At 43.4% G+C, this 15,212-nt stretch overlaps 1 protein-coding gene across 2 annotated transcripts in view; it reads right to left on the minus strand.

Annotated features, from left to right (window-relative positions):
• Positions 1 to 12,233, minus strand: part of DENND4A (DENN domain containing 4A) — a 63,792-nt gene extending 51,559 nt beyond the window's left edge. Inside the window, exons 1-3 of one of the 2 annotated variants that reach the window (XM_081838642.1) lie at positions 11,898 to 12,233; positions 1,994 to 2,323; positions 796 to 1,045 (exon numbers count right to left, since the gene is read on the minus strand). In XM_081838642.1, coding sequence (XP_081694768.1) covers positions 796 to 1,045; positions 1,994 to 2,301 — 558 coding nt within the window. In that variant the 5' untranslated portion in view covers positions 2,302 to 2,323; positions 11,898 to 12,233. The remainder of the gene's footprint in view (positions 1 to 795; positions 1,046 to 1,993; positions 2,324 to 11,897) is intronic. The other variant, XM_081838643.1, reaches the window with a different exon arrangement.
• Between the last annotated feature and the right edge of the window lie 2,979 nt (positions 12,234 to 15,212).

Below are 15,212 nucleotides of genomic sequence, written 5' to 3' on the forward strand. Positions count from 1 at the left end.
ATAATGTATTCAATATATTATTCAACAACAACTGAGCCTCCATATTCATAGGCAGCCTACGTCTCATTATCAGATGCTGGGAGTAAAGAAGAGGGGGAAACTATTTTGCAATTTTGTGTCTCCCTACTGAGCTTCCAGAAGTATATGGTTGACGGAGGTGAATTAACTAGGGACTCAGCTACACAGCTGCAAATAAAACTTTAAATGTGTTGTAAAGTGCAATATACAAATGTGACACTAGAAGCCGTCAGTGAGCTATGCAAAATTCAATGTATTTTTCAAAACACTTTTTAAAAAAACATTTTCACAGCGTTTTTTATATGTGTGTTGATTCCACCTAGGTGTGTCTTAGTCTATCCAGCAAAGCAAGTCTTACTTTTTTTTTAAGTACTTGCCTTAGGACTGCACAGATAACTTCATAAAAAGCTGCTTGCAGCATTTAATTTATACCATTGTCCATAGGGAAAAGAGCAGATAACACTACAACACAACAGAGAACCCTTCAAGGGATTATGGATTGCTCATGAGAAGTTGACATTGTTGAGACATGAAGAAGAAACTGGCACAGATCCTCTGGAATCTTACAGGAGAGTAGGATTAATTAGAAATATATATGTCTACTCCAACCTGGTTTTTTTTAATGCCAACTGGTAACTGAATGTTATGCTTTGTAAACCACTTAAAAGCCTATTTTGTCCTTAAGAGGTATATAAATTAAATAATAACGACAACTATATTGTAAGCATTATAAATCCATTAAACAGTATTTTCTACAAATCCAAAAGTCCACCTTACCATACTGCTGTTCAGATTCTTGTCAACCTTGCAGAATGTGTGTGGTGGGGTTTCTCCCTTACTTGGTATAATTATGCAGATGTCTGTGACAGCCAAGGTATTCTGAGTCATGTTCTCCAAGGCTCTTCGGAATGTGATGTATACTTTTTGCGATGAAGCACCACCGCTGATATTTGCAGGGCGGCCATGCGGAGTGGCTTGGATGATTTCACAACCCTGTTTTAATCTCTCTTTCCCATCATATAAAACCCTAGACAGAAGACATACCCAAAAACACAAGGACAGGTTTTTAGAAACAAGAGGTAAGGAGTATTGCAGAGAGTGGGAAGGAATCCTGCTAGGCTCTGCCCATAATAGACCACAGTCAACTATGCTCCATTCATGAAGCAGCAAAGGTTGGGTTGCATGAATGACATGCTCAGCACAGGTGCAACTGCAGAACCAATCCAAGGCTTCTGACACTGTGTCTGCACTGAACTGGCAGTGCGCCAAGCTCCTGCTGCCTTGCTCTTTCACTTCCACATCTCGGTAAGTGGCAGTGACACACGGCACTGGGAAGGAAGGTCAGCAACACAGTCCCACCTGCACCCCACCTCAGAGCAGACCCCACTCCAGTTTCTCCCCTGAACTGCCAGCTCTACAATTCTACAATTCTATGATTCTGTATCCATCAGGATTGTTGCCTCCAAACAAAACCTAACGGACCAATGTTTTTTAAATACAGTGGTACCTCGCAAGACGAATGCCTCGTAAGATGAAAAATTCGCAAAACGAAAGAGTTTTTCGTTTTTTGAGTTGCTTCGCAAGACGGATTTCCCTATGGGCTTGCTTCGCAAGATGAAAATGTCTTGCAAGTTTGTTTCCTTTGTCTTGCAAGTTTGTTTCCTTTTTCTTAAAACCGTGCATTCACTTCGAGGAGCAACTCATAGCACGCGGTGTGGTAGCCTTTTTTGAGGTTTTTGAAGACTTTGGTGATTTTTGAAGCTTTTCCAAAGTCCGTGCTTCGCAAGACGAAAAAAATCGCAAGACGAAAAAACTCGCGGAACAAATTAATTTCGTCTTGCGAGGCACCACTGTAAAAGTTAGCAGCTCTATTCCTTAGTAGTGCAACTTGAATATATATATATATTCGTTTTTTGATATATATATCAATATTTAAATATATATATTTAAAGCAACATTAATAAAGTTTACTCACCCCAAGTCAGTAAGTGGGGGCTTGTTTCTCCCTCTCCTGTAGCATAGATATATTTGTGGTCCCACAAGGCTGCCATTGTTGAGATCTGCTGACAGTCCTGATGGAGTAACATCTATGCATTTGTATCCATGAGGCACTTCCTCCCCCAGAGATTTAATTATCACCGCCACATCTGTGATTGGCTCTTTTGGCTTTGCAAGCTTGTGACAAGCATCGTTGAAGTGGATTTCCTCCTCTAGTGGTTTTGAAATATCAGTCAATCCTGCCACAACAAAGTAGTCAGCAACACGGGCCCCTCTGTCTTCCATCTTCCATCACAGAACGATCTGGCTAGCAAGGGATGAAAGAAATGTGGGATATGGTAAAACTGAAAGGTTTCTGAAAACCACCAACCTTTAAGAGTACACTGAAAAGCATTACATTTTTCTCTGATGCCACTGCCAAGTTTTCTTCTACGTAAAACAGATTTTTCTCTCTCCTTTATAATGAAATATGCACATGGCTTACATACCCAAGTTCCAGTTTCAATAATGTCAGCACAAATGTGCTAGCTTATGAACAGCTTGTTGAGTTTAATGTGCTTGCACAGATGTGAGGCCCACAAGCTCACACACTTGCCACGGTAGTGAGTTATCTTTGTAATAAACTGAATTACTTATCAAAATAAAGGAAGGGAATATTTACCAGCACCAACATCTTCGGGAGCACACCTTCTGTATATTAAATGTTAATTCAAATGAAAACCTATCCTCAACAATCACAAGTGTCTTGGGCCAATGAAACGAAACACTCCCAAAGCTACAGGGCATTATATAAGCATCTGCTCTTAACAGCTTAAATGATGCAACAGAGCTTAGTCACTTGCCCAGTGTCCGCCCCCCCCCCTTTTTAGAGCAGTGGGTAAAAGCAGAGCGAACAACACAAACGTCTTCCTCATGGAAATATCAGAGTGTATAATGGACAAACACAAAGCATTCTTTAAATTGTAAACAGGCTGTTCTGAAGAACCAAGGGAGAAAGAACTGGGTTAGACTACGAATTACCAGTGCGTGAAGACAGCTTGGAGACAGACTGGAGCTGGAAATAGGCAGTAGATTTTTCAGAGCTGAAAGTAGCACGAGAAAGGCACTATCACTCATGGTACACACCCTCATCTCACCATCTGATCTGATTAAACAGTTTGCCAGGCTTTTGTGGTACCTTAAAACCCTGCAGCACTGTGTGAACAGTGACTAAAATAGAACAAGAAAATGTGTGTATACAGGATAGGCTATGATGGCTCTATCAGGGCAGCCTTGATGTTTTATTTATATTATTGACATATATTGCGTAACAGTCACTCATCATTTTATCCACTTTGTACTCTAATGGCCTAATAGCTGTTATCCCAGCCATTCAGTGATGGCATTGTTATTGTCTGATTGATTTTATTCTGCATTTACTGATAGTTATTACATTGCAGAAGACCTCTTTTTTTTAACCTGTTGGCAAGCATACTTGAATCAATAAATTATTCAAGCACCAGTATAAACTTCTCTTTTCCCCCTGCTCACTCAGATTCATTCTGTGGGTGCATGCAAAACCCAACGTGAAGTTTTTGAAAGCCAACAATAGAAGACAGACGGCCTGACACAAACCTTTAAAAAAGACACTCATCATGTTATCTGTTGAGCAATGCCAAAGTCTCTCAGATATCCATCCTGCCTCATCACAGGAAACTTCCTTCCCTTTTTGGACTTCCGAAACGTCACTAACCACAAAGAGCAGCAACTCATTTTGGCTTATTGTAGCATTTAGATCAGGGTTATCTATTGTCTATTATCCTCCTAGTTCAAACCCAGCTGAGAACATGAGTTCTACCATGTAACAATCTAAGAAATCCTAAAGGTTAAAACAGGAAACCACATGCTACTAATAATATGGTCAATTTATGAACAGACAGCTTTTGTTACTTTGATACAGATTCTGTGCAAGCATAAAATAACTGCAGAATTTGTTACTGATAGCAGAATTCAGCAGCAGTTTATATCCAGGCACTGGATATAAACGTATTGACATTATGGCTCTTATTTTTCCTTTGGCTAACAGATTTATCTTAAGAGATCCCTAGCCACTGCACAGAACTACGATTCACAAGGTCCCCTTCGGAGACTGAATGACTTTTTTTAAAGTCTGTAGTACAGTATAGATGTACTGAAATGGAAAGTCAACATAGATTCATGGCACGCTTTATGGCCACTAAAGGAAAGATCATGTGGATACACAAGAGGAGATACTTTCTGTCACCATAACAGCACATGCCACATCCATCAGTGTCAATATTATATTGATTAGGTGGAGACAGATAACAGAATACTTGGGCTCTGGACAAAACAAGACAGAGAGACTGGCCTGAAACAGGGCGGATGAGCTTGTACAAAATCTTCCTGCATCTGCTCAGGGATATATTTTTCCTGTTTCCACAGACACACACAAACCCTTAATGCGGGTGTTAGCTTATGTATAAAAAGGGTCAAGAGATTTGTTTTTAATTGAAATAAATCAATACAATTTCAAATGCTTTCCCTCGAAATTTAATTACTCCTCTGAAAAGTAGTCTCCCCCTCCCACTCACCATTTTAAGCAGATGCATGGAGGTTGCCCAGTTGTATAAAGCCAACCAGACACTCTGGCAGAACAGAGAAAAGAAAACAGAGATGACTCATCCCCAAGCTGAAAAGTGCAGTCCTCTCCATCCAATCTCTATAAAACAAGCTAATCCTCCTTCTAAATTTTTAATTCTCAAAGATGAGGCAGGCTAGGATATTAGTGAATTGCAGGTTTTGAAAACAGAATTTAATGAGGTCTCCTACTTAAGCTAGTTTCTTACTGACTAAACTTGCAATTATTATAGAGTCCATTTCTGAAAAATTATAGTTTTACCTAATCTTAGCACTTTTACACTTTTAAAGATAAAAATAAATGTTTTTCTTTCCTCTCCTGTGGAATGTCAAAACATCCTACGAGTCCCATTTCCAGCTACAAGACTCAATGTTCCAAAAACTACTTAAGATTGGGTCATTTCAGCCTCCTGCTATGACATATGATTGTTGCTCAAGAACCTCTGATTTCATTTCTGGAAAGCTGAAGCAATATGTTTAAATCAAACACTACATCAATGCCCTCTTTTCATAGAATCATGGAATGGTAGAGTTGGAGTCGCATTTAGCTATGCGAGCAAACCCTTATTTGCAGATAAGTCCTGCTGAATTTATGGAGCAAGCCTAAGATCCCAGACAGGGGGCCCAAATCACAGGACTTCCAAGTTGGAATGGGCCCAAAAGGTAATTTAGCCCAACCCCCTGCAATGCAGGAATCACAGCTTAAATAATCCATGAGTTGGCCATCCAACCTCTGCTTAAAAACCTCCAATGAAGAAGAGTGCACCACCTCCCAAAGTAGTCCATTCCACTGTCAAACAGCTCTTGCCATCAGAAAGTTCTTCCAGTCAGAATGTTCTTGTAATCTGAATCCACTGGTTTGGGTCCTACCGTCTGATGGGCTGTTGGATGTTGCAGACCTGCCCTTCTGCCAGTGAAGAGGCAGGTTTGATGTCAGAGGGCTTGTCATGGTGGCAGCAAAGTCTGCCACTGTTATTCCACCATCATCAGTGCTCAGATGGTGGCATGGTTTGAAAGGGAGTATGTTGGTTCCCCCCCCCTCCCATAAAAACCAATGGGATAAACATTTTTAAGAAAGTAAAACTCTTTTAAAAAGGGGAGGACAGAAGGAATAAAGCTGTTCCCCAGCTTCCATCCAGGCTGCCACAAGCCTAGCAGAACTGAGGGAGTGGTGTTGCCTCCGTCACTGACACTCCCCCCCCCCATTCACCCCAAGGACCTTCATAAAATTGTTCTGCCTGTGGGACTCAGAGCAGTTCTACACCATACATTTAAAGCACATCTGATGCACATTTAAATCACACGTTGTTGTTGTTTAGTCATTTAATCGTGTCCAACTCTTCGTGACCCCATGGACCAGAGCACTAAACAACAACATAACTTCCCTCAAAGAGTAAGGGGAACTGCAGTTTGTTAAGGTCGCAGGGAACGATGGCTCTATAAGGCAAACTACAGCTCCAAATAATCTTTTGAGGAAGTTATGTGTTTTAAATGTGCACTGGATGTGCTTTAAATATACTGTGTGGATCAAACTTGTCAGCAAGCATGCATAGGACCCAGCTAGTCCTAGTTCAGGATATTTAGATTTTATAAAGCGCAAGAGCCCAGTCTATCAATTTGGGGGGAAACGAGCAAAACAAATGATTTGTGCACAGAAGTGGGACAGGGCAGTCAATCTTCCTTGCCCTTAGTTTTACTTTGACACAAAGATTTTTTGCTCTATTTCCTATAAATAAATCTGACTTGATAAGAAATTACAGAGATCCCAAGGAAAGCTCTCATTATATAGGGCTCCAGTCTGCAACTGGCTTTGCCAGAAGGTGACTTATTGACAGTACCATGTAAAAGCCTCAACTGACTCCCCACATTTATAAAACCCTGCAACCACAACCACTGTTCTTTCCATAACACACACACACACACACACACACACACACCTTTGCTGGCTTTGAGTTTGTAACTGGGGGCCTAAAATGCCTCCTAAGGGAGCTAGATTTGACTCAAGAGCTGCCAGTTGCTGACACCTACTTTAGAGGGATGATAGAAATAATTCCTATGATTAATGATTATATTTAGCACTACAGTTCTGAATCTTCATGTAAATTAGAAATATAAAGTTATAAATGAGTTATCTGCCCAATACTGAAATCAATTTTCTACCTCTCACTTGGAATTTTGTCCTTTCAGTATTTGCCAGAGGCTGCAATTCTAACCCCCCTTACCTAAGAGTAAGGCCCATGATTGAATTCAATAGGACTTACTTCTGAGTAGACAGGACTGCAGTTAGGTAGTAAGCACTAGGATTGTGCAGATTAGTTCTGCATTTAATCATCTAGAAAGTGAAATATTTAAGTGCAGCCTGACAGAGAGTGTAGGGGAAACGTGAAACTTACTAAAAAGCAAATTGCGCTTTCTTCAAATGTTCAGCTTGAATAGCCACATACAAAAACTCCCTTTCCAACTTACACATCAACATGCATCTTGGTTGAGAGTGGGTCAGATACACATTTGTGCATTCTTTAAATAGAACATGAGATTAGCAGAGGCCCAAGACCACCAACATAATTAACAAGCTGTTAAGTGTTATTAGTATCTAACCTGCTGACTTTTCTAGTTATTAGAGACAGGACAGCAACAAAAAGTCTCAGCTTCCAGAGCATAAACTGTTGCTATGTTAGTTGAGGTACACTAATCCATCCATTTTTAAGGTCACCTGCTGTATGTAACCAAGAGAAATGCATAACAAAAAAACCAAAACACACAAGAGGGTGGGCCAAGACCGACTTGCCATGAAGCAAGGAGAGATCGGCATAAACTGGCACACCCTGAGTGCTGTTAAGGGCAGCAGAGTGAGAGGCAAATGGATCTGTTGCACAGAGCACTATTATAAGAAGCTGCCTTATACAGAATAGGGCCACTGATCTGTCTAGTTTAGTATTGTCTACACTGACTGGCAGCAGCTCTTCAGGGTTTCAGACAGGAATTTCTCCCAGCCCTACCTGGAGATGCCAGGGCTTGAACCTGGGACCTTCTGCATGGGTCTATGTGCCAGATGCTCTACCATAGAGCTACAGCCCTTCCCCTACCACAGGGATGTCCAACTGGTCAACCGCGATTGACAGGTAGATCCCCGGATGTTCGCTGTTGATCACTGTTGCTCACGGGACCCCTCCCGATTGTCGGTAGTGAAAAGCAATGCAGTGAAAGTCCCTGCCCGCCCCATTGCTGTGTTCCTCCGTTGCGTCAAATGGGTAAATTATATTTTGTTGTTATGAAACTAAAATAGATGTTACCGCTGTGACTACCCCCTAAAAAAAGCTCAACAACTTTGTCTTCCACATTCCTTAAAAAAAAAAAAAAAGCCCAGCAACTTTGGCTTGGCCCCCCCTAAAGAAAGGTCAACAACCTTGGCTTCCCACCCTCCTTTCATGGGTAGATCACTTCCAGAATTTTTTTACTGGGAATAGCTCGCAGTCTCTTGTGAGTTGGACGTGCCTGACCTACCACATCTTTCTATAGCTCCTGCTCATTTCAATTAGGTACAAGAGAATTTCCAGGTGGATTGTGATACTTGCTACTTAGCAGAAAGTTGGGTGACATTTGAATTTCCCATCTGTATCATCATGCTGTGTTGGGCTAACCCGGAATGGACATCACCAATTCATCCTGGATGGCAGTTTATGTACTGTTTGAGATCAACTGAATGTTTTCTGGACACAAACCTGAATTTATTCCTTCATTCAGAGTGGTCAGGCCAGCTCTTTGCCATGTCTGTAACATGGCAGGGTCATTAGAATCTTGCCCAAAATCAGTGTCTGCAAAAGATTTATAGCTGTAGGCAAGTCACTGCCTTGCTTCATCTTCAAGTCAGTTCAAGGCACCAGAAGCCTTAAAAGAGAGGCTTGCTAGACAGAGACAGACAGATGGGTAGATATGAAAACTTTAGCATAAATATATGGTAATAGACCCCAAGGTTCTGTTTCTACCACTACAGAGGTCTATTACTATTGTCATGAAAGAAAACATTATTAGTCATCCATAATTGGGGAAATGTATTAAACATCAGAATCACCTAACCATTACTGGCAACAGTCTAATTTTTTTTTAATCAAAAGAGTTCCCTCTCATATCAAGTACTCTGCTATTATAAAGCAAAGCTATCATTTCAATTAGAAACAGGAAAGGTGGCGGGACAAAATTACCTAACCACTTTTTCCTAAATAAAACAAATCCCAGGTGTCTAAATAAAGATGGGGGCATAATGCCTCCTCCAAAGAATCCAACTCATAGAAAATAATGGACACACAAACTACCCAACACCCAGAGTAAAGAGTAATTCGAATGTGTGACTATGATGTGGTGCAGAAAAAATTGCAGTGCTTTTCTTCCCCCATAGAAAATGTTGCATTTCATAAATTCATTAGAAACACTTAATGGATGCCAACTGCAAATTAATATTAGGAAGGTTTGGCAGTTTGAAAGTTTTTAGCTTTGTTTACTAAATGCAAATAAAATAAACATGCTAAATTAAACCACTCTCTAGGGCAACAGAAAACTTCCTCATATAAATTACCCTAACTTGCAAATGAAAACTTTCCAGAAGGTTTTTCCAATTCAAAAGTTTCCAAAAGTTCCACATTGCTGGTGCATGATGAAAGTTAGTTGTAAAGACTACCTAAGATTTTAGCAGGTGGCCACCTGGAAACACCAGAATTGCTTTGTAAAGCACCAGAATTGCTTTGTAAAATTTACCCCAGCATTTCCTTTGCCAGACCCCGATTCCTTCACTAATATGTACTCAACAGTGATTTTTCAAGAAGTACACAAATGAAGCTTACTTGCTAACCTGATTCCCCAAACATTTCAACTATAAAACCACCTTTTCCAACACCCCAGTATTTTCCCTCTTTCCCCCCTCTCAAAGATCAGCCTGGCTTCTATCATTAACCTGCCTTCCAATGTACCAGTGTCATCTTTGTCAAATAGCACCCATCTCTTCCTCTTCACATACACACACACACACTAATAGTAGTCAGCCCCACATACATCCTCATCATTATAATTTAATTCAGTTATGAATCACTTCCTATGAAGCATCTCAAAGCAATTTCACAACACAAACAACTGTATTTATAAAAACAACTGAATATTTAAAAACAATTTCAAGCCAAAATATGCTTCTATATACAGTGGTACCTCGGGTTAAGTACTTAATTCGTTCCGGAGGTCCGTTCGCAACCTGAAACTGTTCTTAACCTGAAGCACCACTTTAGCTAATGGGGCCTCCTGCTGCTGCTGTGCCGCCGGAGCACAATTTCTGTTCTCATCCTGAAGCAAAGTTCTTAACCTGAGGTACTATTTCTGGGTTAGCAGAGTCTGTAACCTGAAGCATATGTAACCTGAAACGTATGTAACCTGAGGTACCACTGTAATAGCATGTATCTATACACATTTCCCCAAATTAAACAAGAATAAAATAAACTTATCTCTGCTGAAGAAGAGCTCTGTTTACCTTTAAAGTTCAGGGGCTTTCCACGGAAATTGGTTAGTCCCATAAAGGTAGTATCTTAATGGCCCTATGGATTTTGTAGTAATGGACCAAGCTATAAATAAAGGAGCCTCAACTTGGGCTGTTTGCACATTCACAACAACCCTCACAAGTTAAACCTAGAAATCATTCCCAGTAGCATTATCCCACATGTCAAGGTATCATTTCTATAGAAGAAATTCAGAAGAAGAGGAAATACCCAGTCCAAACCTCTGTTTTTTCTTTATCTCCTTTGAGTCAAGCTGCTTTCACAGTGGAGTAATAACTGCTAGCCTGCCTTTCAGGGCTGTTGTTATGGGATGGTGCAAGAAATCTGAACCTGAATTTGTACAGTATTAGGTCCCTGATTGCCTGACCCCTTTCCTCCCTTGTTACTGAGGTGTGTTTGGTCTTTGAGTGCAATACTTACTTAAGTTTAAATGGCCATAGCTCTGTGGTATAGCCTATGCTTTGAATGAAGCAGGTCCCAGTTTCAATCCGAGCATCTCCTGAGAAAGATGCCTGCCTGAAGCTTGGAGAGCTGCTGTCAGTCAGTGTTGACAATTCTAAGTTAGATGAACCAGTGGTCTGACTTGCAGCGAGTCAGTTTACTGTGTTCATTTTGCATTTCTCCATAGGAATGAATGTCAGCTACTCGCTCATATGGAGAAAGGCAAAGACATGCTCTTGAGAGACCCCGTTGCGCTAGGAAACTAAACTATCACCTTTGCTCTTGATGAGCCCAGCCATGGGGTCAAACCAACCCCATCTGCCTCATCACATCTTAGCATCAGCCGCTTGGTCACACTAGAGCGTGACCAGGGGGGGGGGGGCTGCTCTGACATCTGTTACATGCAAGTGAATGTTCAAATTCTGGTGTACTTCGGCATTCACAAGCAAACACTTCCCAAGTCCTCCAAACTCAAGGGACAGGCTGGTGAACATTGGCGGGTCAGCTCACCACGGGGCAGAGAGCATCAGAATATACTGAGGTCCAAAAAAAACCCAAAACCACAGAAGGAAACATACATTTCATACATTCCTGAGGCACAGTCAACATCAACATTCGCCAAATTTTCAACATAAATAAATAAGACTAGCCAGAAACAACTGAATGGATTATCCCTTTCTTTTAAATACTTTATAGATAGATGGGGGGGATTGCACACATGACACCCCCCCCCTTCTTTTAAAATACTTCAGCCTCATTCCTATGTAACAGATTAAAAGCACCGATGACACCGGGTTGTCCCCAGCCACGTCGTGCTCGGGAAGAGACCCACGGGAACTAATGGGCCCGAGCCCATTCATTCCAAAAGGTCTACTCCGAGTAGGGCTGCTAACCCATTTCTTTCCTTTCTTTTGAATATTACATACTCCAGCATCTGGCATCACCCGCCGTCATGTCTCACACGCGCCAGTTGCATCATTTCGTCGTCCGTCCGTCCCCCAATCCTAAAACCACACACGCACAACCCGCCAGAGAGATGCCCCGAAATTGCGTATTATTCTCTCTCTTCCCTCCCCCCCCCGCCCCCCGCCTCGCCATCGCCAACCCGCTGCCCCAAATATCCCAGTGGAAGAGCAGCAACGGCCGCCTTCTTCCCTCTGCTCCGTTATTTGGGGGGGGGGGGACGGACGACGCGCGCATCCATAACAGCAGCAGCGCCCCCGAAAGACAGAGGCAGCCCGCCACATCTCGCCCCAGCGACCTCACCTCAGGCGGGGGCGCTGCTCCCCAGCGGCAGCATGAATGGAGGGGAGACACAGAGAGAGGGGGGGGGGTCCCTTCGAGGTCCCGAAGCGCTTTTCCCTCGCCGACGCGCGGCCGATCACGAAGACAGCATCGCCTCTTGTGGCATCCTCCTTACCCTCGCGCGCGGCGGCGGCGGCAGCAGCAACAGCGCCGCCTCCTCCCTCGCCGTGTGGGCGCCTCAGGCGGGATTCCCTCCCCGCCTCCCCTCAGCCGCCGCCATCTTGGCTCTCTGGCGGGGGACGGACGGAAGAGGAGGAGGAGGGAGGCCGAGGGGCGCGCGCGGGGAAGGGAGCCAAGCCGGGGTCCCTCGACGGCCTGGTGGCCAGCTCTCTGGACTCCCTCGAGGGTTGTTGTTTCTAGCGGGATTTCCAGTGCGGGATGAGGGGGTGGGTGTGTTGCTTTAGTTTATTTATGTTCCTTTTATTTCATTATTATTATTATTATTTATTTGTACCCCGCCCATCTGGCTGGGTTTCCCCAACCACTCTGGGCAGCTTCCAGCAAAGATGGAAAAATACACTAAAATGTCACATATTAAAAACTTCCCTGAACAGGGCTGCCTTCAGATGTCTTCTGAATGTCAGGTAGTTGTTTAGCGCTTTGACATCTGATGGGAGGGCGTTCCACAGGGCGGGCGCCACTACCGAGAAGGCCCTCTGTCTGGTTCCCTGTAGCCTCACTTCTCGCAATGAGGGAACCGCCAGAAGGCCCTCGGCGCTGGACCTCAGTGTCCGGGCAGAACGATAGGGGAGGAGATGCTCCTTCAGATATACTGGACCGAGGCCATTTAGGGCTTTAAAGGTCAGCACCAACACTTTGAATTGTGCTCGGAAACGTACTGGGAGCCAATGTAGGTCTTTCAAGACCGGTGTTATATGGTCTTGGCGGCCGCTCCCAGTCACCAGTCTAGCTGCCACATTCTGGATTAGTTGTAGTTTCCGGGTCACCTTCAAAGGTAGCCCCACGTAGAGCGCATTGCAGTAGTCCAAGCGGGAGATAACCAGAGCATGCACCACTCTGGCGAGACAGTCCGCGGGTAGATAGGGTCTCAGCCTACGTACCAGATGGAGCTGGTAAACAGCTGCCCTAGACACAGATTTGACCTGTGCCTCCATGGACAGCTGTGAGTCCAAAATGACTCCCAGGCTGCGCACCTGGTCCTTCAGGGGCACAGTTACCCCATTCAGGACCAGGGAATCCTCCACACCTGCCCGCCTCCTGTCCCCCAAAAACAGTACTTCTGTCTTGTCAGGATTCAACCTCAATCTGTTCGCCGCCATCCATCCTCCAACCGCCTCCAGACACTCACACAGGACCTTCACCACCTTCACTGGTTCTGATTTAAAAGAGAGGTAGAGCTGGGTATCATCCACATACTGATGAACACCCAGCCCAAACAAGGTTTATACAGTATAGTATACCTCTTGGCTGTGTAGAAAGCCAGCGCCCCCACCCCGTGAGGGGGTCCCAAGTGGGGTGTCATCCGTCCAGCACCCCAGACTTCTGAGGGGGGTCCCAAGTGGGGTGTCTCATCCGTCCAGCACCCCTGACTTCTGAGGGGGTCCCAAGTGGGTTGTCTCAACCGTCCAGCACCCCTCACTTCTGAGGGGGTCCCAAGTGGGTTGGGGTCTCTTGGCCCAGGGCTTTGCCGCTGAGGGAAGGATGGGCCAACTCTACAGTTCTGTGATTCTTGGGGTTGGGATGGACATGCCAATTTTATTGTTTTGTAAAATGTTTCTGCTGCTTGACTCACCCACATTACTGCCAGCTAGGGATGGGCGAATCTGTCCTCCTAGGTTTTCTTCAATTCCTTGTTTTTCAGAACTTAAATTCGGTTTCCCGCATTTCTGTTTGCAATTTAAGCGGGGGGGGGGGGGGAGTCATAAAAAGTCATGAGTTTCGTGTGAATTTTTTGTAATACATGTTTGCAGTTTTGCCTTTTTCTAGAGCAGCTTCCCCTAATGCAATGCATTTTTGTATTTTATTGTTGATAACAAACTTTTTTATGCACACTTTTGTCACATTGTATGCATTTGGTACATATTACTGAAGAACTGCATTGCAAAATTACTCTGAATTTTGCATATTTTGAGAGATAGCTGTGTTTTCAGTTGGCATATTGCTTTTGAGAGTGCAGATTAGGTAGGTTCGCCTTTAAATGTGAACTGAATTAACTATCTCTCCCATTGCTACCACCAGCTCATAAACATAGTGTAGTGTACAGCATACCTGACTTGAGGCAAGCTAATTGTGTTTTAGTAGGGAGTGGGGAGAGATGCAATTGAAGCTTGCCTTAAAACTCTACGTGATTAGGTTTAACATACTACTACTTTCCTCCATCCAAAATTTCATTTTTAACCCTTGCAGTTTTGATTTGTTTCTTTCAAGTATGGTATCTTTTTATCCTGTCTGGGAATAACAGAAACAGGTACTGAAACTGATAGGCAACAAAATAGTTCTCATTCCAAAAGACAAATCACCCTATCCTTTCGTCCAGCTTACTTATGATGCAATAATGTCTCTACATCTTAAATGTTATACAACAAAATGGTGCTTTTGGCATAGTATGTTCTTATTAAAAGTTAGGCAGCGAAGCAAGAAGCTTTTGATTTGTACATTAGGAAATTTAGCATTGATCCCTTTGTGCTTAGAGGAATGATGTCTGATTGGGATTGATTAAACTTAAGAAGCAGCATATTTAAATGCAACAATGATGGGGAGGCAGCAGTAGAACATTGTGTTTGCCTTTCTTTCCTTTGCTTTCAAAGCAGGTCTTGGAAAGGAATTTCTTACTCCAGGGACCCATGCTGTCTGTAAATTATAAAAGAGGAAACTGAATATCATGGATGGCGGTGGTGATGAATTCTCTGTAGAAAAGTGCAGAAGTGCGGGTTGTCCTCCCTTTATATAGAGTCCATGACGTATAGCCACGCAAAGGCGGTGATCGCCCAAAGATTAAGGGATATTGCGAGACAGGAGGACATAGCCCGTGTGAAACCTGGGCTGTTTCTGGGGGAGCAGATGTACCGAGCTGCTCCAGCTCGCTACCTGGCGGATATCCACTACGTGGAATACCGCAGACTATTTACCGCGGCTAGGCTGAATGTTCTTGACTCGGCGGTTCTGAAGGGAAGATATGGAGGAGTCCCATATGACCAGAGATTATGCCATTGTGCGTTGGGTGAGGTAGAATCCACAGAGCACATTTTAATGAGCTGTCCCTTCTACAACGATTTAAGACAGTATCTTATAACCCCATACTTACCCCAGCTTAGT

The sequence above is a fragment of the Podarcis erhardii genome, assembly GCF_964252035.2.
Source record: "Podarcis erhardii genome assembly, chromosome: 14".
Classification (NCBI taxonomy): Eukaryota; Metazoa; Chordata; class Lepidosauria; order Squamata; family Lacertidae; genus Podarcis; species Podarcis erhardii.